This window comes from Pempheris klunzingeri, chromosome 1, assembly GCF_042242105.1.
Source record: "Pempheris klunzingeri isolate RE-2024b chromosome 1, fPemKlu1.hap1, whole genome shotgun sequence".
NCBI classification, from domain to species: domain Eukaryota; kingdom Metazoa; phylum Chordata; class Actinopteri; order Acropomatiformes; family Pempheridae; genus Pempheris; species Pempheris klunzingeri.
In genome coordinates this window covers 4,605,750-4,632,088 of record NC_092012.1, presented here as the reverse complement: position 1 = coordinate 4,632,088, position 26,339 = coordinate 4,605,750, and the positions used below count along the sequence as shown (strand labels likewise).

General features: G+C 41.1%; 1 protein-coding gene across 1 annotated transcript in view; it reads right to left on the bottom strand.

Moving 5' to 3' along the window:
- The window catches only part of LOC139201062 (protein kinase C-binding protein NELL1-like), a 216,079-nt gene that overhangs the window by 167,255 nt on the left and 22,485 nt on the right, over positions 1 to 26,339 (bottom strand). Inside the window, exons 3-4 of the mRNA XM_070830283.1 lie at positions 18,459 to 18,609; positions 2,909 to 3,079 (exon numbers count right to left, since the gene is read on the bottom strand). Coding sequence (XP_070686384.1) covers positions 2,909 to 3,079; positions 18,459 to 18,609 — 322 coding nt within the window. The remainder of the gene's footprint in view (positions 1 to 2,908; positions 3,080 to 18,458; positions 18,610 to 26,339) is intronic.

Here is a 26,339-nt window from a genome sequence, read left to right as displayed (position 1 = left end):
CTGCCCTCTACCTGTAGTTTCTTATTTTGCTGTGTTTGAGGCATTTCTGGGTATCAATTGTGTGAGCACGTTATCTGAGAGGAAGCTATGAAAATAGCAGACACCGTGCCAAAAAGTAAATATAACAGGGTGAAATTCCAAGGCTTCCACAACAAGAATAAATCTGGGGTGGCTTTTACCTACTGGCAGGCACCTTCACCCTGACTGCAGCCAGGAGACGTGCACTTCTGTTGTTGTTAAGCCAGGAAGGAGGGGCCAACCTTGAATATTGTGATAACAAACACAATCAACAAATCCTACTCATACTTCCTTTAAAGAGACTAATCCATGCTTTTCTTTCTAGCCGCTTAGATTACTTCTCTCAAGTCTGCTCGAAAAAAAACTCAGGCTGACTTCAGCTGAGTCCTAACAAAAGAAAGCTGAGCACATCACACCGGTTCTCAAGTCTCTTCACTGGCATCCAGTGTGTCAGGGAATTAAGTCTAAAGTACTGCTGCTTGTCTATAAAACTCTCACTGGCTGATGCAAAAATGCATCTCTTTTATCATATGAACGCGCTCAGGTCATCAGGTACAGGGCTGCTAACTGTTCCCAGAGGGCGAACTAAATATGGGGCAGCAGCATTTAGTTACCTTGCAACGCAGAGCTGGAAAAAGAGGATATTAGACTTGTACCAACTTTAGCCGCCTCTCCATTAATTAACCTTATAATTTATACCTAATACTCATAATAAATCTTCATGCCTTCCTATTGCATTTGAATGTTGTGCTGTTTTTCTTTATTTTGTATGTTTTTAATACATTACTTAGCCTAAAGCGTTTGGATTGCCTTTGTGTATGAAATGTGTTCTAGAAATAAACTCACCCTTGCCTTCGTAATTCATTCTGTGGAGTCACGTTTGTCCACCTACTCACATCAATCTGCGCATGTCACATTTTGGGTGTGAAACAGGCGTCAATAAAGCAAGAGTTATCGAGGCCAGAGAAAATCTACACGATAAAAGTCCACCTGAAGATATGAGGATAAACTGCACCCTTTCACATTAATGGCTACTTAAAACCATTTAATGACCCTTGAAATCAATAAAGTGCTGTTTAGTCCATAAATCAAATTGCTCTAAATTTCAAGGCTAATGGGTCTGCCAATTTGCTTTGAATGGAGAAATCATTCCCAACTCTTAAGAGAAGTGAGATGATCAGGTAACTGGGATGTGATTTTCTATTTCTTCTTCTCTTCTTTTATGTTCGTTTTCATGTACAAAGTTGTCATCAAAGCAAAATGTACTTGGCTGCTGTAGTGTAGTGTGAAACACCATCTATGGGAAAAATAAACATGGATTTCTAATGTTAAATCTGTAGTTGATGACTTCATCAGCACAGGTTCTCTGTGGCAACCTTGAAAAAGAAGGTTTTTGTGAAGAAACACTCTTTCTGCTTTTTTTTACATAATCGCTATGTAAATCAGCAAACAAGAAAAAAGAAAAACTGAATCTTTTTGTTACTAAATCCAGTCCTCGTATGAACTATCCTCATTAGTGTCCTCTGGGAATGCCTGACTGGTAATTCTGGACATATTCTGCTCACTGCAGTGTTCATCAGCTGTACAAAAACATTGAATTACAAGCTTTATCAGCTGAGAATTAAAGATAGGAGAAACAAGCACATAGTCTACTGAAAGCCAGTATCAAATGGAAGTAATATAGTTTGTTTTAATGGGTTTGCATTTCAGCCCATTAGGCAATCCAAACTACAAAATTTGAGAGACTTTCTGTAGATCCCCAGCAGTGGTGATGGAGCGATGAAGCTGATGATGCGGAGGCCATTGCCCGTGCATTGACAGTGCGTCACCCCATTTTGATTTGAACATGCAGAACAGTTTGGCATGACAGCTGCAGAGTTTCAACATTGAATCTAAACTGTTTGAGCGGTATTAGGCAAGGAACAAGACGCAGTATGTTGGTCAGACAAGCAGGTGACTTGAGAAAAATGTGTTTTAAGAGAGGATCCTGTGCAAACTCCACTTCAAACAGCTCAGCTTAGTTTCAACAATCACAGCCGCCACCAAGATGATACACAGCACCAAGCGAACCCATTCAATCCAACTATCTCTTAATTAACTCAGCTCACACCGGAAGAACTGTAAGTGAGCAAAAAGTTTTGATTCCAATTTTATCCAATTACGTTTTGATCTTTTCTCCCTTATAACACTCTGATGCTCTCTTTTATCTTCACCACGGTCTCTTGTGACAGACAGCTACAGCTACTGCTGCGATAATTAAACGTCAAACCACCAGCCTGATGGGAATAATAGGCGTCAGGGAAGAATCAATACAACAACGCATTCCTTCCGTGCATCATGTGACTTTTCATCCACGAGAGGTGACAGAGCATCAACTCTCCTCAAATTTACACTGCTTGTTCACAGTGTGTCTGTCTAGCAGCTGCATTAAGAGGAGGTCAAGTGATGCCTTCCTAGCAACCGGGAGGGAGCGTGAGGACCGAGAAGGATTGTCACAGCTGAAGTGCATGTTTATAGATCAGCTCTGACTGAGTGCTCCTTTAGAAAGGGGCCTTCACTGCCCAATCGATGAGGTGATTATATCATTGTTACTTTCCACTTCATTATGGAACAGTGTGAGCTGATCCTCTAGGCTATATAAAGATACAGTCTTTCTAGTACGGCGAGTGTGTTAATTTGTCCTTGGATGTTTCATTGTCGGCACAGTTAACAGCCTGTCATCCACACTGAGACAGTAGAGAACAAATATTTACCTTGATAAACAGCGACAGCTCATTAGATGTGTCACTTCAAAGGAGCACGGTAAAAATAAACCCCACAGCCACTTGTGACAGAGATATCAAGGTGTTTTGCGTGTGTGTGTGTGTGTGTGTGTGTGTGAGTGCGTTACCTGTTACAGTCTACGTGCAGCAGTAGGTGGGAGGCGCTGATGGTGAGAGCGATCTTGTGCCACTGGCCATCAGCGAGGCGGTAGGGGAAGGACTCGGAGCGCGGCTTGCCTTTGAAGCGGTAGTGATAGCGGATCTCCTCCCTCACCCCGCTGCTCTCCAGCTCAAAGTAACTGCAAGAGAGGAGAGGGGGTCAGAGGTCAGCGATGCTCGGCTTCCTCAACAAGGTTTCTGTTCAGGGTAAAGAAATGTCTAAGCTGACAGACAACACTCAGGCCTTGTACGAGCTGGTGAATCACTTTCCAGGAGATAAAAATAAACATTATTTGTATTTTATGTACAACTTTATATGGCTTCATTCTAGAAAGAGTGAGAACTAGTGCTGAAACAATTAGTTGGCCATTCCCAGGGCGTCAAATGGCGACACTTAGGTAACCTCTTCAGCGTCTGATACCAACGAGCAAGACATCTTTCTGCCTCAATATTGGACGCTCAGAGCAACTGTTCCAGCCATGCCTTCATTCCAAATGGTTCTCATTCCAAGTTGCCTAAATACTGAGGCCCCTGACTAATAATCTAATTATGTCTAATAATGCTGCAAATACACTGGACCTTCGTTGTTATGGTAACAATAAACAACACGTTGTTAATGTTCTGAAACCGTCGCAGTTTGGTTAGGTTTAGGCACCAAGACCGCTTGGTTAGGTTTAGGAAAAGATGATTGAAATAATAATGTTGATCACATTATTGCACGTCTTGTTTCACATAGGACACAAACCTGGTCTCCTGGGATCTTTGCTGCTGTCATACACTCCTCATTACCCTTAAGCATTTCATACAGGCACAGAAAGGGTGCCTTGGTATCAGACACCAAAGAGGTTGGCAAAGTGGTGGTATTAGACGATTTGACTAACTGGGAATGAGAACAGACTAAGTTAATAATGATCAATGAATGTTTTCAGACATTTATGTAGCAGAAATGTCAAATATTTGCTTATTCCGTCTTCTCAAATATGAGATTTTGTTGTTGTTTTTTATTGTAAGTTGAATATCTTTCTGTTTGGGACTGTTTGTCAGACAAAACAAGCAATCTGAAAATGCAATCAAGGACTCAGAGATCTTGAAATGGGAAAACAAATTTAAAAAAGTCACAATGAAATCATTATTCCCTCATATGAAACACTAAAACTCTGCTGAAGACTTAGTTAATGAGATCATTTTTGTGGTAGCTGTTACTAGACACTCACACTGAACAATTCACTTATAACATGAGCACAATGTTCATTATCACTCAGTATGAAAGTGGTGGCAAACCTACCAGCAAAACGTTGCATGTCTTACTGACTCACAAGCAGTAATTTTATAATAGTAAGATTAGTTATTAAATTAGATTTAGTGCAAAGTTGACATTTTTACCTGAGGGTAGCGCTAAAGGAACACTTCACAGTAAATAAATTGTGAATCTGACAATTAGAATTTAGAAACTTTTTGGCATCAACTTTTACCAAGCTTCACCAAAGTCATTCAGATTCACAAAACGAGCTCGTTATGAGCATCAGAAGAAAATGCTCTGCGGATATTGATACAAAATGCCATGTAAATCTGGACCAAATGTTTTTGGACAGAATAACCTTCCCAAATACCCGACCGCATCTTGGGGTTCCACTGCAAGTGGAGCAAAAATATTTATTTAATCTCTCAGGCAGTCTTTCTGTAACTGTGGCCTGAGAGAAAAAAACAGCCACATTGACTGAGGACAATGATGCATTGATCCCATATCTAATAAAAAGGCCACTATCATCGCAACCCCTGAAAACACACAATGTAATTCCCCAACCAGGGTGACAACAATAATAATGTGTGCACACATTAAGGACACAACGTCAAAGCTTTTCCAAATAGCTACTGAAGTGAACTGTGAGCTTTGCCTGAAGTTGTCTAACCCAACAGAAAAAATAAACATTTCTGTCTTAGTTTCACCAGCAATTCCCTCTTTTTGGTGTGACTGAAGCATTCGACCTGCAGCTCGTCTCAGCACCACATGCACTCTACTCTCCACCCTCATCAGCCACGCTAAATGAAGAGCCAGCCATCCACATACAGCTGCAGCACGAGAGCCGCAGGCATCCAGTCATGACATTTCAGCTTCCCTGCGGCTACAAATGACCCCAACGCTGGAACCCCCAGCCCCTCAGCGCGCCTCACATTCGCACACACAAAATATACTGTATGTGATGCAGCACTTCAATAACCCAAACCTCACCAGAACAGAGCCCGCCCCAATATATTCAGGCGAAAAAACACACAGACTCACACTTGTACACACACAGGGATCAAGCCCATTCAATACCAAAGCTCAACAGCTCTCATGCATATTTATGGAATGGGAGAGTGGACCCACTCCAGAGAATATCAATCAAGGCTGTGGGGCAGCAGATTTATCTATCTTCCTGTTTGGAAAATAGATAAAACTGAGAAGAACTCATAAGAACTCAACACAAACTAAACACAATATAGGCTGAAAAACCAAAGCATCATTTTCACACTGAACAGGTACATATTCAAATCGATGTCCTTTACCTGCAGCTCAAAGACATGGTGCGATGATGTTAGCACTACAGTAGGAGGTTACTATCGGTTATGACAACATCATATTCACCAAAGTAACTACTGAGATCTGAGAATGCCGCAGCGTTGCCACAAAGAAGTCCAATGGGGCAACGAACAGTTTAGTTTAGCCAGATTATCTAAACCCTTCATTTAGAGGTAAAACTGAAGTGTTGTTAATTATCCCTCCCTGCACAAGGATACTACTCTTGACCTTTGTTTCTCCAGCTAATGTGGAGGTTTGTTTAAATCTTGTCTGATCTTGTGTTTCTTGCTCCGTCACACTTCCCTTTCAGAAATGTTGTTCTGTGTTTGGATTTAAGCAATTACTGTATTGTACCTTTGCGACTACAATGTTGTTCCTGAAATGTTATTATCTATAGGCACTACCCATCTACCATATATTCCCCTTACAAACACATTGCATGTTGCTTTTTCACATGTGAAACACATTTAGCAGGTTTATTAAATGCTGATCACCACTTCACATGTGAAATCTTGCCATCATATAAGATACTGTAAAATGTTAACTCTCAAATATGAGAAAGTCCACATCTAATGGACACACAGATATTTTACCAGTGAATATCTTATTCTTATTTATTATTTTTCCTACATAACAAGAATGAAGATGAATAAATTAATAGCTGTAACCGAGAAGAGACAAAGAAAAGACAAAGGGAATGTTGAATGCGTTGATCAGTACTTGCAGTCTTGTGGGGTTCAGCTTACAGAGTTCAAACCTTTCCACAGAGCTAATGACGGCCCATCAGCCCCCCACACAGCAGGCCATGTTAATACTAAAACAATTATCACACAGTAAATTAACATGCATCACAGGGAAGTGTTTTTCTACAACATTAAATTGCATTTGCACGCATTGAGCTGTGGCTCCGTACTTACTTACGCGTGTGTGTATGAAAGAGAGAGACATGGAGAGAGGCAGAGCCAGTACGGGTATGGCTGGCCAGTCTCTGTACAGCATGTCATCACTCTGAAATTAAATGAATATATCACTCTGTGGCTGCGCTGGGCACCGGCCCGACAGCTTGTCTCTATCATGCTGCAGGAGACAAGAGCCGCCGATACTTTTCAGCTGGAGAAGAATCATTTGCATCGGACGAGGAGTAAAATGAGCATGAGAGCTCTCCAGCTTTGCCTCCTTCACTGCCTCCTCCGGGCTTCGAGAGGCCTGGAATCACTGAACGAGCAGGAACACCACTATCCTGATTTGACTCATGAAATAATCATCAAAGGCATTAACTCCACTTCACGGCCAGCGTTTATTTTATGAAGCATTTAGTGCTAGCTATTGTATCCTCACATAACAGCATATTTAATGACGGGGGATACTCTACTGACAGGCAGTCCATTTGTGAGGAATTGTGTGGCCTAAAAATGACATATCTGTTGTGGTAATATAAACAATAGGCGGTATCATCATTAGCTCCTTCCTTGGAAACTGGGTCCTGGACTTCATAACCAACAGGCCATAGACCGTCAGAAACCACAACATCCCCTCCTCCCCCATCACCCTCAGCACTGGCTCCCCCCAGGACTGTGCGCTGAGCCCCCTCCTGTTCATCCAGCTGACACATGACTGCTCTGCAAAACACCCGAGCTGTCATATAGTGAAGTTCGCGGACAACACAGCAAAGCAGTGGTGGGACGCATCACCAGCAACGATGAGTCCGAATACAGAGAGGAGGCGGAGCACCTGGAGGGTTGATGCAGAGAAAACAACCTCTGCACCAACATGAAAAAGACCAAGGAGATGATCATAGATTTCAGGAAGGGCAGACACACCTCCCCCCCTTCACATTGAAGCGGCAGCTGTGGAAGTGGTCTCCAGCTTCAGGTACCCGGGAGTACGCCTCACTGAGGACCTCAGCTGGAGCTGCAACACTTCCTGCCTGGTCAGGAAGGCCCACCAGCGCACTGAGGCGCACTGCACTTGGGAGCTCAGCCCTGACCTGCTTCTACAGTGTGGTGAAGAGCATCCTCTGCTCCTGCAGCACCGCGTGGTGCGGACACTGCTCTGCTGCAGAGCGTGGTGAAGGCTGCACAGAGGATTGTGGGGAGCAGCCTACCCACCACTGCAGACATTTACACCAGCAGATGCAGTAAGAGGATCTTCTGCATCATGAAGGACTCCACCCACCCTACACTCTCACTCTCGGACCCTCTCCCCTCAAGCAGGAGGCTGCGGAGAATCCGGAGCAGGTCTGTTGAACTGTTTAACTCTGGTGGTGCTCAGTAGCTCCTACAGACACTTTACACTTCTACACACCAACCTCACTGCACATTTCGCTTTATAACCTGGCCAACTGCATTTTGCACACATGCTTATTTAACACACATGCTTGTTTTTATAGTGTTGTTATGGTGCTTTTGTTTTTTTTCTATAGTGCTCTTTTCTAATGCTCTTGTTTATAGTTTATTTATTCTCTTTGGCTTATACCCAAGTACTTAGTTTTGGCCTTCTCACATGGAAATGTGTGCTGGTATGATAATAAAGATCATTGAATCCTTGAATTTTAAAAGCTTTCTTTTCATTGCTGATCCTTTCCATTATTTGTTTTTTTAATGAATGTCAGCTGTGTGGATCTGATGAATGTATGTTTGCATATCAAAGAAAACAGAACATATTGGATAGCTGTGGTAGATGGAGACGGTTTTATGGTTAGAACATCTTTAAATGTGACGTGGTAGCAAAACTGCTCTTCTGTACACGCCATGATTCTCAAAACAAAATACACTTGAAAAGAAGATGAGCATTAATGAGCTCAAGGCAACAACAAAGTACTGAAACAAACAGATTTAACCAAAAAGTTGCTAGTTAAATAAAAAAGAAATATTCCCAGAAACACGTGTACAGTGAGAACAGTTTTGTTTGCTCTAAACCAAGCAGCCTAATTTTGTTTTTTATTTAGGTACATTCCATTCATAAGTCACACTCCTTTAAACAATGGTTAATACACAATGGATAATGGGATGTGGAGGGCTGCAAAGGACACACTGTCTGTGTCCTCCAAATATGGGCTAAAAAGGCTGCAATTCTGAGCCTCAGTGGGAACATCCTTTCAAAAGCAAAAAGCTTTGTTGGCCAATTATGATGCATCCACTCTAGAAATGTGGACCTCAGAGGACAAAGCCCCTGAACTGGGGCACAGCTTTGGATTTCCTTCTCATTTCTAGTTAACCACACCACTGTTGTCTAGGAAAAGGAAACTGAAGCTTTTCAGGCATATTCAGAAACTATTTCGTGCTCACCAGAAAGTACTTCCATGCACACCATTAGCCTTGGCTCAGCTGAAAGAATGGCAGCAGAAGTGGAAATATACGAAATATAGAACTAGACGATAAGGTAAATGATGCCGCCGCTAATTCATTGCATGCTTTGTAGATAACATTAAATGTTGAAATGAAAAAAAAATTCTGACATCTGCCCTGCTTCTTACAGATCGACATCAGTGTCAGAGACGTTATGACTAATGAGGAGTATTATGTGCCACAGGAAGTACTTTCTGGTGCGCACATTAAAAATGTCCCATGTTCCTTTAGGGGCTCCGTAGAATACACACACACACACATTCACTTTGGACAAAAAGATAGATCAAATGAATAAAATCTAATCTAATTCAGTAAAAGGAAATGTAAAGAGTTCCTCAACACAACTGGAAATCAACATTGACGCCACTGTGACCCATTAATTTATTGTACACTTCATCTATAGATGTGATTTATCAGTGTTAAAGGAGATGTCCACATAGGATAGTTTCTATACTAGTGTCTAATAAGAAGCTCAAGCTGATGTGACAGCAGAATGACAATCAATGTATTCCGAATGTTTTCTACTCTAATGATGTGATCACACTAAGATTGACAAAGTGTTGCCAAACAAGTTATTTTCAATGGAAGCTGTGACATGAAGCTACAAACTGACGGCCGTGACGCACTACAAATAAAGTTGAGCTTAGAAGGCTGCGTTGGGAGTGGGACCTGATGGAAATCTCAGGGGAGCAGGTGGTCAAAAAAATAAGATGCAGGACTGTCATCAGATTAAAATTAGTTCCTTTCTGTGTGAGTTAATGATCACACTACAGTATGTTGAAATAACTGCTGGTTTATCAAGAACAAACACCATGTGAACGTAGCGGACATTAAACATGTCCTCTTACATAATTATGAACAAGACGGACTGAACCTGAGGTTCGCTGCCGTTACCCATGGTTATACATGCACAGTACGGTGGCTCCTAATGACCAAAAAGGACAATCATTTAACCAAATGATCTAGTGGGGAAGTGCTTTGACAGAGACAATTATCAGGATGTCTTTGGTCGGTTGGTTTTCTTGGTTTGTCGCTCATCGAGTGAACACGACATAAGTGTTGGAATTTTTGGAATCTTAAAGCCCACTGATACAAAACATGGCTTCACATAACCCTCCATCATGTGCAGTACAAACATATATAGCAGTGGGTAGACATTATGTGCACCCCTCTAAAAATATAGATTCAGCATGAATTTATCATGTGCCTTTAGGCAGTAAAGCATGCACTGTGACTAGATGGATACTGTCAGTAGCATATTGGCCTTGTTACCTTTACAGTTTTTATGGATTTACACAATCACTAAAAAAAAAAGCAGACTAACAGCTTCACAAAGAGGCACTTGAGCTACGAATTAAACATGATCATCTTATCTTAAACAAATCATTTGAATTCAGTATCTTATGTAAGTTATTGTAAAACCTGATCAGATCCCTGTAGGACCTGTGGTGGAAGCACAACATGTTTGTACCAATGTTGCGTTATGGGAACCCTCGAATGCAACCATGACCGTGTGATGATCTCACAACACTCAACAGTTTTCCCAGAAACTATTTCTTCACAGCGGGGTTTGATTATCCAGGGGAATGGGAACATTATCGCTGGAAAGTGATGTGGTTTTCTAGTGTAAATTTTCTTTACTGTGAGCAACACAAATAAATGTTTTTCCCTTCAATTGTAAATGGGTGGAGGCAGAAATCTTAATCTCAGTAATGCTCAACAATTAATCTTTCTTAAATCCATGCAAAAAAAAGCCCCAACAATTCGCTGTTTTTAGCGGGTTATGTGCCAGACTATTGTTTGTTTCAGAGTAATTGTAAGGCAACCAGCAAAGACTCCATATAGTTACTGGTTGCAGCCAAAAAATACTTTTTAGCGAATTGTCATTTTTACAGTTCGACTTACTCTGTTTTAGTGTTTTCTAGTCTGTGCTTAGCGAGGCCGACCATCACCTTGCTTCATATGTAATGGACATATAGGAGAGTGGTTTCACTCCTCTCATCACTCTTCTCTCAGCCAGAATGGTAACAAGCATATTTTCAATTACTCTACTTACTCCTTTAAGATGAACTTAAAGGAATATAATATGAAATATTCAGAGCGACATATCACAAGTAATGACATAACCCTAATGTGTGACATTGTGAAGAAAGCATGGCGCTAATTCTAATGTTTCTCCCCATTTCCTTCCCACTGCTATGAATGTGCTGAGACCAGACGACAAAGTGTTTCAGACTGCTGAGTAATAAATAAACAGCCACAGTGGCAGGGCTGCAGTGGGCTGTGTCTCCTGAGATGGAGATTGTGGGCTGTGGAAGGGTCTCAGGAGTGCGTTGACAGCTCTGGGAAGAAGCTGTTGAGGTGACAAGTGGTCTTAATCAAAATGCACTGGCATCATCTGTAAGAGAAAAAGTTTTGGAAATGAATGGCTGCCCAAGAGTGCAGGGTGGGCTGTATATCACCCTGTCATTTATTTTTCCTCACCCCCGGTGTCATGCAGCTATTTTATGGAGGGCAGCTGACAGGCAATTATCGGCTCAATGGGGAGGTCAACACTCTGGAGCCTGTCCATTGAATGGGAGGAGAAAGAGGTAAACCAGATACTACGATGGAAAAACGCACCAATGCCTTCGGTTACTGACCTGAAAAATATGACTGGGATTGGTTGTGAAGCATAGCGCTTCAGTTGGCCACATGAAGACCATCCTTGATGGGAGTTTCTGGATTCAGCAGATGGTCTCATCGCAGCGGAGGGTGATGGCCGATAGGTGCAACTCTCACAAGTTAATAATTCTCATTTTCACTGTTTGGAGGGTGTTGAGTGTGACCACCTTGGGTTCTTAGTAATGAGTTCCATCAGGGCAGTGAATCCATTAGTTTTACAGTTGATGGAGACAAGGTGGCATCATTGGTTTTACAAGGGGCAGAGGAGTAAAACATCTACACAAGGCGCAGCTCTGGAAAAGCTGGACATGCATGTATAACCCTGTTCCTGATTGTGTAACGTCAGTAAGCTGGCTATTACAAACTACCATTTTCCTACCAGCACCACCACTATATAGATATAACAGCCTTCCCAATGTAGAAAGACATTTTGGGCTTTCTGGTGTTTTTCTGCCAGAAAGTTTTTTTTGTGCATCCTCATTCATGAGGAGGAGGAAGACAAGGAGGAGGAGGAGGAGGCTGGTGAAAGTCTCTGGGGTCCAGAGAGTGTTGGACAGGTGGAGGAGGTCTGGCTGTGTCAGGGGGATCCTGTCATTCAAACTAACAACAACCAGGGTGGAGGTTTCTGGGAAGCGTGTCGCAGTGTGAGGCTCTAAGATCGTCTTTTTGTCGCTGGTGAGCAAGCAGAACTGTGCGAGTAATTCTTTTTCCTGTGGGGTTGATGCCCCTCCAGGCTGCTTCCCTATAGGCTTCTTCAGAGGATGTAGGGCTGCGCTGTCCGGTGATGTGTTGCGTTTTCACAGGGATCCTCATAGAATTTGAAAGCAGCAAATAACAGACCAAATGTTGATGTCAAAACTATCTTGAGTGAGTAAAAGCTTTCACTCTGACAACCAGTCTAGGTGCCGTCACCTTGTGTTTGCAACCTGCATGTGTGAATGACCCACATTGGCCTGTAAAGCAAAATCTACCAACGAGTGTCTTTCTCCAAATGTGGTACAGCTGACTTATTGACATTTAGTTCCCTTCCTGAAGCTCCACTTATTAATATAATTCATACAAAAAAAAGAGTACATGTCATTTGAAAGCTCTCTGGAGCTTTTTAGCCTTTTTAGTGCATGGCTATCGTTTTACTGCACATGTACTCCATGGCTCAATCTCACCACTCTCATCAACACCATTCCTCATGTCAAAAAAGCAGTTTTTCGCAATCAAGCTACGTGCCTATAACAACAAACAACAGACAGAAAGCTAGCAACTAGCCAGTTAACTAGCCAGTGCAACATCTAGCAGCTAAGGAGCCAGTCTGCAGAGTTGGTACTGCAATATCTGTCCTATTAACAGGCATGCAATTATATCCACCTTTCCCAAGATGAGATGCACACACCAGCCAAAATGATTAAAGGAAAAGCTCAGTAAAGCACAACCTTCTGAAAAGGAGCCTGTAATTCTGAGTAAGAAGCACAAAATTCTGCATTTTATGTTCAGTCACAAAGATCCAGAAGAAGACTGAGGAGCAGAAGGAATCATTGTTAGTCAGGATTTGTACTGTAGTACATCATTTTCTAAGAGCAAATACTGCTGAAGAAGTCCAGGGAGAGCAGTGTGGAAACTGGTATCTGTCTGAGGTCAGACGGCCCAGCTCATCCCTCACCCCGAGTCCACAGGGGAGATCAGGAGTTCAGAATCAATGCCAGCAGGTTTTCTGTCTGTTTTTTTGAAAAATTCTGCAGATCTACTTTAAGCATAAAATAAATATACACAGACAGAGAGAGCAGCAATTCACTGTGGCAGCCCGTCACAGCACCAAACAGTTCCCTTTTTTTAATTTTAAGAATTTTCAGATCATCTGCGAAGCAATGATAAACAAACCACATTGCAAGTTGTAATTTTGGCAAATAATCATCATACTAAGTCTTACAGATATGTCTCCCCACCTGTTCTTCAAAGCTATCAGACTGTGTATGTTTGAATCAGATGCTGTATTTTAATTTATCAGATTAACAGGATTTCTTTGAACACGAACTTGTGAATCCAAAACCACAAAAAGGAGCCCTGTAAATTATGGTAACATTTTACATGCAAGGATTGTAGAGATTCAGGAATTCCTAACTGTGTTAAACTTCCGTAAATGATTATGGAAGAATGCTGAACTGAACTCACCAGAGAGATAATCTTTAACATCTTATTGGGTAGATAAAAATCACTCAGGTGTGTGTAAATAAGTCATGTTGTCAATTTGATTCAGTGGAAATGTGATGGTTTCTATTGAAATCAGTACAACCTACAGCACTGTAGATTAAATCAAAGATTTAGAGTATGGCTTCGAGCCATCGAGTGTAAGCAAGCGAGTGAGGAAGAAATCCTACACCAACTTTAATTTTCCCTGCAGATGTTCTTGTATTTTTCTTTTGATGACAAATTTTATGGATGCCTTAGTGACTGAAATGTTCCTCCTGATAGCTGAACAAGACTCTTTTGGAGACATATGTTTCAAGTAATGGAGAAACGATGTACAATCCAAGCCATGCTAGATATGACTGTGAGCTGAGAATTTAAAATTATTTGATAAAGGTCAGTTCTGACTGCTCAACTTACTCTGCTCTAGTTCAACCAGCTGTTAAATGCACACAAGAAAAAATCTGCACTGGAACAAAACTTTACTGCATCCACCATAACTCTGCTTATTCACTAACATTCCCAAACTTTTACCACAAACTTGAATTTAACAAGCAACCTCCTCCATCTCTGTGTGTTTTTAACTCCCACAACCTGTCGACTTCGGCTCAGCGTGTTTCCTTAAAAGAGAACAACCTGTAAGCGCCCATGAACTGAGGCATGGAGAGAGACAGACCTGTAGAGTGACAAAGGGCAGGCAGATGAAGAGAGCAGCTGGGAGAGCTTGCTGAGCATCTTTGGTGTTTAAGTGCTCAGGTGGGAAGCGCAGTGGAGGGACCAGGCTTTGAGTTAGTTCATCACAGACCTGCTGCCACTTGCTGACAATGAGAGTGTTACTGGGAGCCAGAAAACTGCTGGCTAGGCAGAAATAGGCTCCTTTTGTTCTATTCAGCCTAGTGGAGCAGCAATAAACCTTCTCTCCCATTCACCAGTGCTGGGCACAAGAAGAAGGAAAAAAAGTTTCTTCTGCTTTTGCAGCAGGTACTGAGAAATGCTTACATTCAAAAAGCGTTTTCACTTTGAGGATGAGGAGAGCGGCAGGTGAGAGGAGGGAGGAGAGAAGGATATTATCATATTGGGAGAGCAGAGCTGGTAGAGGAGATGGGAGGGAAGAGAGGATGGTTTGATTGTGCTGAGAGAAAGATGAAGAAGTAAAGAAGGGACAGAGAAGGAATGTAGGATTGGATTTGGCCGAATAGTACAGCTACCTTTCTGTAAGCTGGCTGAATAGGAGGCCTGTGTTATAATGGGAAAGAATGGGCTTCAGCCGAGGACTCTAATAGGGCCTTCAGAGAGGATTCAGAGGTTGAGAACAAATCCTCAGTCACAATGGGGCACAGGTCTGCACGGAGCCAGTCAAGGCTCTGTCCATCTCACCAAATTTAATTACACTCGCAGTGTGAAGGTCTGACTCATACAACTCAAAATAACTTCAGCGTGCTGCAGCTTGGCTGGGCCAGATTTGCATTCCAATATCTTCTTTATGATACTCAACAATACACAATATTTGAAGGAAAATGAAAAGTCTTGAAAATCAAATAACTGAGTAGGTTTGTTCTGTTTAATCAAGAAATAAATGACAAAATATGCAATCTTTACATCTGTTATTTATACATAAGTTACACTTCAGCAAGAGAGAGCATATTCTCTCCTTTTACTCCTATTGTGTCTGGCCATGCAGATAGTTTTAGTTTTATGAGTTGACTTTTTGTATCTAGAATCTGTCACCTCCCTCAACAGCAATGTTTCTTTTAAAAAAAAAAAGGTATCACGATCCTCTGTATAATCTGCAGATCCCACTCTGCACAGACGTTGCTATAGCTCTACAAATCCTCTCGGGCAGATGGTTATGGTGGACAGATGGGCCAAAATGAAACTCACACTGACCTGCATGACAAATGCAAATTATTCCTTTTTTTTTTTTTTTTTTTACAATTGTTCGCTAAACTTAGTCAAGTAGTTTTCGTGCCTAAATCCAACTATGACCGTAGCAGTGGCTGATCAGAAAAGAGTCTTGAATCATTTTTGTAATAATTTTGGAAGGCACTGGCAGAGGTTTCCATGTTGCTGACAGAGGAATTGGATCAAAATACTTTCATAAAGGAATAATGTAAATGGCATAAATTGGTTTAGGAATCAGTGTATCTGACAACTGGGTGTGCTTGTGCCTTTAAAGCAAAATTTGCTTAGTCGGAGCATTCCTCCCAAGTATGCATGCTGCATGGTGCATGTCATTGTGCCTGAAGGAGGAGGACAGTACAGTCACCTGGCTCCATGTAGCCTCACTGTTGTTTGGCCAGCCCGCTGTGTGGCAATTATGCCTGCAGGTATTGTGAGAGAGATACTGACAGAGAGAGAGAAAGGGGATTAAAAGGCAACTCACAAGGTCACCCTGCCAGCACAGCAGGGGCCAACACCTTTGAAGAAAAAATTGTTTACAGTCATGTACATACAGACCACTGGAGAAAGTAGTACTCAGATTCTTCACTTAGGCAACAATAGCAATACAACAAAGAAAATGTATGTCATCTTAAGAAGCAGTCCTGTATTTAAAACCTCACTGAGGTAAAATCGAGCATCATCAGCAAAATATGATTACATGTATCAAAAAGTTTAGAATTTATGATGCAGAATAACCCCTACATCACATCTCTCACACCATGTCAACGACTGATGGATGGCTGGCATAGAGAGTGAACTTCCTCGATGTGTGCCAGTGTTACTGATGACAACGTCAGAGACACAGACTTCTAGTTCAACTCTGGTTCCTGGGACCTTCAGAAGTTTTCAGACAACTCTACCACTGTCGCATGCATCAGCAAGGACAATAAGAGGTTAGGAGTTTAGAGTTTAACAGAGTTTTGTCAAATTTTGCCACAACAATCACCTCAATATCAGCAAAATCAAAGAGCTGATGGTGGATTGCCAGAGGAAGAGGAGGCTGTCTGACCTATTATCATCCAGAGAGAGGAAGTAGGGAGAAGAAGTCAGCAAAAAACTTACAACAAAAACCAGTGTTAACAAGAACAAGCTCAACAAGAGAAGGCCAGTTCTGAGTTCACGCTGGAACTGGACAGAGGGGAGTCAATGGTAGACAGGAGGATGACGGATATGAACAAAGACATCCTAGAAAACCCCTCTCATCTGCTCTACACCGAGCTGTGGCAGATGGGCAGCTCATTCAGCCGCTGGATCATCTTACCCGGGTGCAAAACGGAGTGCTTCAGGTGCTCATTTATGGCTGCAGCCATCAGACTGTACAACAGCAGTAAAGATCACAGACTTAAAAACCACATTTCTCCACAGTGTTTGATAAACTGAGACACTCATGCCATGCTCACTCCTCTCCATTTTCTCTTTTTTTGGACTGATTGCTATTCTTCCTCATATCTGCTGATGTACTTGTTATACTGTGCTATACTATATATTGTGTTATACTATAGTACTACATTTTACCCTATAACATGTCCCATACTATACGATCATGTATTCTGTTAACGTTACATCAACATTGACTTTGTGCTATATTCTATATTATACCTCTATTTCATCCACACAATAATACAGAGAAACGATTACCAATATATTGGTCTGGTGTTAAATGTTTACATAGAAACTGTCACTTCACTTGTAATTTTGTCTCCAGTGCTCTGATACAATTCTTATTTTATTAGTATAGTATTATTTATTCTCATACTTTCTGTATGCTTATCTTATCTTATATGTTGTTATTAAAGGTTTACCATAAAACACTAGTATAATAAAAGGTCATAGTTTTTGACTGTTTGAGCAAATGTTTTAGAATTACTATTTTCTTGAAGTAGCTTCAAGCACTGTTTTGAAATACTATAGCTTCAATTTTAATGTAGCTTTTTGAAATCCACAGCGGTTTTTCAGTGAAGGTGAACTTGTTGCTTAGTCACCACAACTAGTTTCTCTTATACACCTTTCTCCTTCAGTTGAGAGGCCCTCTACTCCACTCTCCCGTTGTGTATGATTTTGCCTTTGTCTCAACCCCCAGCAAACACATTTACACACTCCCTCAAATGCTCACTTTGACTGCATGTTTTACAGAACTGAAGGCTTTTACCGTCAGAGGAGTGGAGGAAAATCAATGTTGCCTGCCCTTTAAAAACAATTCACAGTTGTATAGTCTCTCAGGGGGCCAGGGGTGAGCTCGCTGCTGCCACTTGCCGATGTCCTACAACCATCACATTCGGTTGCAAAATTCAATCTCGTGCAGCAAATTCAATAAGACTCCACAAAAGAAGAGATTACAGACACTCAAATTATTGCTACGAGGAAAAAAAATATATACCTTTTCCTGCACTCTGGTAGTTCATCGCAATTCAGTTGGAAAGCCATATGTTTTAGTTATCAGAGCAGCAATCAGAGAGGCTGTATGTCTGTTTATGCAGCATTCTACGATAAACTGTAATATTATCAGCTTGTCTGGTATTGCCTAATATTTTACACTCGTCTTACAGACACAACACATGGAAGGTTATCTTTCTGCCCCGGGCATACAGGAAGAAACGCTGCATTATTCCACCCGTCGACTTTCCCTCCCATCACCCACTGATTTGCACTGGTGGTGGAGTAATCTTACACTGATCTTTGCTTTACTACACCTCATCAACAGCCATCTGCAAACAGCTATGAGTGAGATGAGGATTTAATTTAAAACGAGAGCGCTCAGTAAACCATGGAAGCAAATTCATGCAGAAAAGGAGCTGCAGGCCAAAATGAAGAGGATTACAGATGGATTACCTGTGTTCTGACTCGTGGATGGAGAATATGACTCCTGACGTGGAGGACTTCTGCTGGATGGAGGCCAAGAAGGTAAACTCGCTTTTACTCCTGAACAGCTGCACCACTTTCTCTGTGATGTGTGCCGGGGCATGAACTGCTCTCCCAACATCTGAAGGAATAAAGTAAAATGGAAAGAAATCATGAGCTTGTGTGAACTCTTTTCACAGGCGATGTGTGTCTGGCTCCTCCATGTGCACTTATGTGTGACATATTAAGCTGGTTAATCACACATGGTGAAACACAAAGTAACATCTTTACACTTTGAAAATATATCTCATCAAAAGTTCTGGCACTTCTGTTGATGCCAACAGGCTTTATACACAAAACTACTTATATTTACAGTTTTGGCAATCATTTCTATCGTTTAGGATAACTTAGTATGTACGTAACGTATGTAATTACTTGGATCTGGAAGAATTTCAACATTGCTTTAATGTGTCCAACAGGGCAACAACAACAACAACAGGTTAGTAAGACAAGTTGTTAACAAGCCAACAGTCTAGCCAGCACTCCCGAAATGTTAATAATCCTTTGTTGCTATGTTACGGCAGGTCATAGTTAAACAGGAAGTAATTTGTAACTGGTGGCCAAAAAGATATGCAACTTTTTTACATTTAAAACAGCAAAAAATAAGCTAAATCACACTTTAACAGCCTGAATCTGTGTGTGACCCTGTATTTACATATATGTATATATATAAACGCCCAATAATGCTTATAATGGTCTGTATTTGTACATTGCTTTTCTAGTCATTTTGACTACAGAAAGCGCTTTTACATTACATCCTCATTCACACATCATTCATACAGGAGGACTATTCTTTCACACACTGAAGCTGTGCTTCAGGAGCAACAATGAGTATGCCATAATGGTGGCAGAGAGGTCTCACAAGTTTAATTAGCGAAAAGCCTGTTGAAAAACAAGGACGCATACATGTATCAGCACAGTGATGTGTTCAGGCTTTTGTCTGTGATTGTCATTTCTTTCTTCAACACCTGATTGTTTACAGATGACAGTTACTTGACAGCTGATGAGGTGAGTGACAAGTGTCACAAAAGTGAGTTCTCAAGTCATGAAACTTACAATATGCAGCGTGAGCTATTGTTTTACCACAACATATTTCCCCTGATTTGTGCTGCATTCAGCTTAGGAGAAATGTTACTATTGATATTAACATTGTTTTCCTACTTTCCTCAGGGCCCATGGTTTCTACTGTCAACATGAAATGATAAGAAATATACAAAAGCCCGTTATTGTCCAATGATATTGTCGGTGTGAAAAGTTTGAAAACACATTACTATTTATAAGGATTCCTCAACACCTGGCAACAGACTCGCAAAAGGTCAGACAACAGGGTATGTTTCATTAGACAGATTTTTCAATGATATTTGGTACATACAGGATATCTATGGTGCCCAGTAGAGGAATTCTAAGGACTTTGGTAATCCTCTGACTTTTCCATGAGCCACCATGAGTTGAGATGTCATTTGTGTTTAAGATTGAAAAGTCTCCAAAGCTATTGGATCATCATCCCCATGAAATGTGGTAAAGACATTCATATCCCCTCAGGATGAATTCTAATAACTTCAGTGCCCCCCTGACTTTCAATCTAATGTTGATCACAATTCCATCAGCCTCAAATGTACTTTGTGTTCAAGGATGATCAGCAGGTGTTAGCATGCTAATATGGTCAACACTGCAAACATATCTGCTAAAAATGTGCTGATTAACATCGTCATTGTGAGCATGTTAGTATGTTAAAGTTTGTATTTAGCAAGTCGGTCTTGTTTCTGTGGTCCACGCTCACTACCAAAACTAAATTCCAGCAGATACTTAATATCCTGATAACAAAAATGGGTATAACTTTTCCAAAACATCACACGCATGAAAGAATAACATCACATGAGCTATATGAGGAGTGAGTATGTATGAGGGAAGTTTTCTATCAGACAACACAACTCTGCTCTCTCTAGGAGTTGGTAACATGTATAGACCTCACAAGTCGAGGAATGCAAGTATTTTTGTGTATATGTGAACATGCACATAGTTGAGGAAACCTGAGAGCAACAGTAAACATGCATCTGAGCCGTCCAGGACCAGATCTGAGCAAGAGGCTCCTGTGGCTCCACACTCCCAGCTGTACATGACAAACAGTCCAGTTGAGAGGAGCCAGTGGTTGTCTCAGCGCAGGGCTTTTAAAACTCCCCAGGGTGACGGTGGCCTGCCTGCCTTCACACTCAGCCTCCCCGTTGTCACAGCCTAGTCTATTAAATGCCACTCCTCCCCTCCCCAACCCTGTTCTCCAACATGCTGGCTCCCTGACCAGAGTCTGTCATTAGATCACCCCTTCAAATCTGCAGACACTGACGTATTTTCATGATGTGAAGAGTTCAAGTATGTTCTCGTTTGTCACCTTCACCTAACTGACAAGTGAAAAAAGGAAATGTGAGTTGCACTTCATGGTCAACAAATTGTTTCCACATTAATGTAATAACTGCAGCTCTTGCTCCTTGTGTAAGTGTGTGATACAGCCAAGTTCACTCTTCACAGCTACGATTGAAAATACCAAATTGTAGTAATAAGTCCTACAGACAGCAGAGAAAACCAAAGCAGACTCTTATTCCTGTACATGAGTGTGTCTGCAAATGAGAATCTAAGTTGAATTGTATTTTATCAGCAGTGACTAACTGCACAATATGCCAGGGCTGGAAGATCCTTGGTTCAACTGGCTCAGACGCTGAGACTAAACACCTTTATTTAACTTTTATTTCAAGTTTAAGAAAATCAGTTAAAAGCTTAAAAAACTTTGAACTCAACACATAAGTGGTGCTAATACTGATTCATATAATACAAAATTACTGACAATACAGCAGCTGTTACGGGACAAGTATTCTACATGTACAGACAACATAAAGTGTTTATCCCTGTTTTATGCCTGTTTGCATGTTTGGGATATGAGTGTAGTAAACCCTGCAGTAAACAGTGTGTCTTTTCAATTGTGGCTGAAAAAAGATTGAAAACATAACTAAGAAGAATCCTGCAGACCTGATTAAATGATCTAATGCAAATAGTGTTTGATCAGTTAAACAACTTTGATCTAAGATAATGGAGAAGTTAAAATATAAGAATATATGTATAGATAGTACAATGCAATAACTAGAGCTAGAGAGACCAAATGCGAACAGATGTAGTTTGACAAAGGGCTTGTACACAAGTTTTACATCATTAAATTTGACACACACCAAGCCAAGATGATAGTTTGTGTCTATATCTGTGTTTGTTGACACGTTCTGCCGAGCTTAAAATGTAATTGGCAAATGGAAACTAAAATTCCAAAAATACTTCAGAGCTAAGAAAACAAACTGTAACTGTTGTCACAGCTCGACAGTCCACTAATAATGATGGATCGATTGTGCGATGAGAGCAGAACTAAAGCAGTACACCTTAACAGTCTCCACCGTACTGCAGTGTCAGGCTTGTAGACATAAACAAACCTATTTACAGTGACAGGAGGAAACGGGTAGAGCAGGAAGGTTCATCTCCAAGCAGACGTGATGAAGCTCAGTGTAGCAGACAGCAGCCGGCTGTCACCCTCCTCCCTCTCCATTTTACAGCTCATCACTTTAATCAGGAGCCTTGCGGGTCCTCCTCCAGCTCGGATAAGTCTTACAGATGGCCTCTTTAACTGGCAGTGAGGAAGAGGAGCTCAGCCGCGGTCCGGAGAGACCTCTCTCGCCAAAGACACAGCCAGCCCAGTCTGCGTGGGCTTCTGTCTGGTCTGATATGGAAAACCTGTGTCACAGTGTCACAGCCAGATAAGCACATACTGTACTACACTCAAGTTTTTGCCAAGGGCACAAAGTACATGAGGGCAGAATTTTTTTGGAGGCCAATGTCCAGCCTGTCTAAGTACCTTCACTCTCCAGCTCAGGGGGAGGAAAATTACTGTAATTCACCTCCTGCAGTCTTTGTATGTCTTAATTTTGTTGAGTGCTACAAGATTTGGCTGTTAATTACGGCTGAGTGATTATGACACAGAATAATTTGAATTATGCCATCAACTGTGTTCTACATACAGTATAATCTACCCTGCACTGTCTCCACAACTTTGGTAACAATCTCATGTGTTTCCATCAGTATAACATACAAATGTATGGGTGACCAACCGTTTGTTCGATCATGTTTTGTTGTATTTCATGTTTTGTAGTATCCTTTTAATCAACAAAACATTTTTTTTTTTAAAAAAAGGGTAGAAATCTTGATTATAAGGGCTGCAAACCTCCACCCTCCGCGGACCCCTACAGAAGAAGCCGCCCACATTGAGCCTGGGTCTGTTCCAGGTTTCTTCCCGTTAAAGGGGAGTTTTTCCTGCCACTGTTGCTCAATATAATATCTGATGCTTGCTCAGGTGGGAATTCTTGAATCCTTAATTTTGAATTCCTGAATCGTTGGGTCTCTCTCTAATCAAAGACCTGCTCTTTATGTAAAGCGTCTTGAGATAATCCTGTTGTGAATTGGCGCTATATAAATAAAGATTGATTGATTGGTTGAAATTTGGAGCCTCTCATCACAGATGCACCTCCACTTGATGCAAAACCCTGCTTGGTATTTAAAATGTTGCTATTTAACTGAGCTGCAGTAACATTTCCTTGTCAAAGGCACTGAAGCCAGTGAGTGTCTAAACATTAATGACTGTCTAAACACAGATGAGCGTAAAAACACTCGAGCCTTTTGTTTCTTGTGTAAAATCCCAAACACACATGGCATCTTGAGTCATGAGAGTTCTCCAAGTACTAAATTTCATCTTTTAACTATTACATCTGCCTGTATATGATGATGGGTGCAACAGCGTCTTTGAATGACACGATGCCACGCAACACCATCAGGGGAGTTTCACTGCCAGCCATCCTCAAGTGCAGCAGAGAGAAAGAGAGAAGTGGTCAAGAAGGAGCAATGTTAAAAAAGTGGCCCATGGCTAAATGGCTGAGCTCCACTTTTTGGTCTATATAGCCCTTAAACAGGGACAGGAAGCACTCACAATCTTACAGGTCCTGGTGAAAAAGATGAAGAAAATGATTAGAGCGGAGACTAACAGCTATTTTTTTTTTATTGATGATTTGCACTCCTCAGTTTCTCAGAGCCCAAGGTTAAATCTTCAAATAACTCAAAGACTCAAAGATGGCCCGAAGAAAACAGAGAAAGGACACAAATTCCAGGAGGTGATACTGAGTTTCCTTACTGTCATCTTTGTCAAACCACTTGAGTTTGCAGGCCTGGAACTCATGACAAAGTTTTAACCATGAATATCAATAACCTCTGAATCAGCACATGCTTAGTGTACAAACTAACGTTTTCAGGACAAAATGCAGAAACACAAACACACTATCTAAACTCAGAAACACCAGATCAAAGAGTGTCTCTGTGCACTCCAGTTAGTCTGAATGTCTCTGTTGGACAGTACAGCACCCGCAGCAACACATTGACCATCACTGGCAGTGGCCCAGGGGCTGCTAGGATCTGGTTAGAGCGAGGAACAACATTAATCGGTACAGCAAGAGGAGAATAAAACATCAAAGTTTTCTGACTGGACTGATAACTAGTTGGTGGTTGACACATAAGATAAAAGCTTCTTTTCATTTGCTAATACAACCCTTCCATCCTTCAGCAGGAAGGATGCTGCTGACCTACAACGTAGGTGCGAAAATTTGTTTTTTTTCTTTAGGCTCATCTTAATCTTAATAATTAAATTAAATTTTGTGAAATCAGGCAAAAAAAAAAAAATGAGATGAGAATAAAATGAGACCCAATGGAGAAATGAAAATTGTGGCTAATGTCATTCAAAAATGGCATACATTTTCAGAGGCAATTTAGTTAATTAGTTAGTTAATTATAATTATAACAGTTACTATCTATTACTGGAGGCTAATATGGGTATTTGTGGCTGGGTATCAGCAAACTTGGCTGTATTCTGACACCTCAGGACCAAATGTGAGCCTTTCACTTATATAAACCTGCCAGATTTGGTATTTGAGAGTGTGAGAATCATCCAGTTTGTCGAACTCAGGCCAGCTTTCTGTGGGTGTGTGTGTGTGTGTGTGTGTGTGTGTGTTTAAGTAGAATCACTTTTTGCAGAGTATGAATACAGTAACTTCTACTTGCCCCATTTAGGTCAATGGTTGAGCCAAAAAGATTTGGTTATTTAGGATGTAACTAAGTAATGCTTGTCATTGATTATAATATCTCAGGATAACTATAATAAAAATAACTCAGTAGTGGCATTTATACTGATAGCTAACTGGCTAGCATTAGCCACATTTGTTTTGTGTCCCTAACAGTAGTGGAGTACAAACAAAACTCTTGGAGACCCTACCTAAATTACACATTGTAAATAATACATCTGCATTGCATATTGGCAAACAAACCCCTTAATTTGAAATATTTATCACTGCTAAAACTGGCAGCCTACAAAGAGACTTAGTTATTTGTTATATTTTTGTTGCTTCAGCTTTTTCTGTGTTTATCAGGATTTTATTCTGATCAGTGTGAAATTTGGGCGATAGTTTCAACTAACTCAGTTGCTACAAGGGATTTTGGGGAAATCTGGTGGTTCAGCTGACTGAAGTACTGAGGTCAGTACCATAAAACCATGACATGAATAGTAAAAATATAGCAAAAAGAGACTGAGATATTTGCTTTATATCTTTCCCTTCTGATTTATCTTATCTATCTCGCTCTTATCTATCTTGATTTATTTATCTTAATTATTTTCTTGTAAAATACCAAATTATTTCAAAACTTGAATCCTCAGAAATCAGCTAACATCTGTGATTTGTGAGGATCATGCAGGATAGTAGCTGCATTCATGCATGAAGAAAATATAAATGAACAAAAAGATTACATGCCAGATCCTTCTTAATTTCCTTAGCATGTTAGCTATATATTGGTTTTCCTCTTTCTGATCTTGCAAGAAACCAGTCATCTCTATTTCCACACTACCAGCCCTCCAGTCATCATCCACATCCACACATGAAGCTAGCCAGCCAGTCATCCATCCAGTACACAGCAGACTGTCCCTGAGGAGCTAGCCTGCTTTCGGCTGCTCAAGGCGGGTCTGCAGTGAAGAGTAAAAAGCAGAGAGACTGGACTGCAGAAGAGGGGCTGGGCTGTGACTGAAGATAAAGGACTGAAACAAACACACACAAAACTCTCAAGGTTTCAAGGTAACTAAGGAATGCAGGAGCAGAGATGCTAGCAGAAGTCACCAAATAAATAATGGTAAAGAAAGTCAAATAAGGTTTACAAACTGGCAAAATCCACAAAAAGTGAACAGTGTTCATACAGAAAACAAAGGCAGAAGAGACTTTGATGCACGTGAAGGAAACTGAACGCATGTCAAGCATCCTACAAACACAGCCGAGCTCTCAGCAAGCCTCTTCTGAATTGACTTGGCTTGCATTTGAAGAGCTCCTCAGCTGCTGAAAAATTCATGAATCTGAATTGATAAAACATTGATGATTCAGTTCAAGTTTTCCTTCCCTTCGCAAATAGATAACCTGACTGTAAACATTTAAAAAACCTGTAAGCTCTTTTTTGGTAGGTTATCGGTGCGGTGTCACAAACCTAATGAGACGGGGCACAGATAAAATCCTGAGGGGGCGTGCCCACGCCTCGAACAGAGCTGACAGCTCTTAATCACATGTTATCAGGCTGAGCGCAGTTTGATCATACTAAATAAGGATGAAACTTGAAGAAATAAAGGTCATTCATCTGTGGGGGAGTCATCAGCTGTCACTTAAAGAAAAATAATGCTCAGCATTGACGCAAAATCCAGCCAGAGGA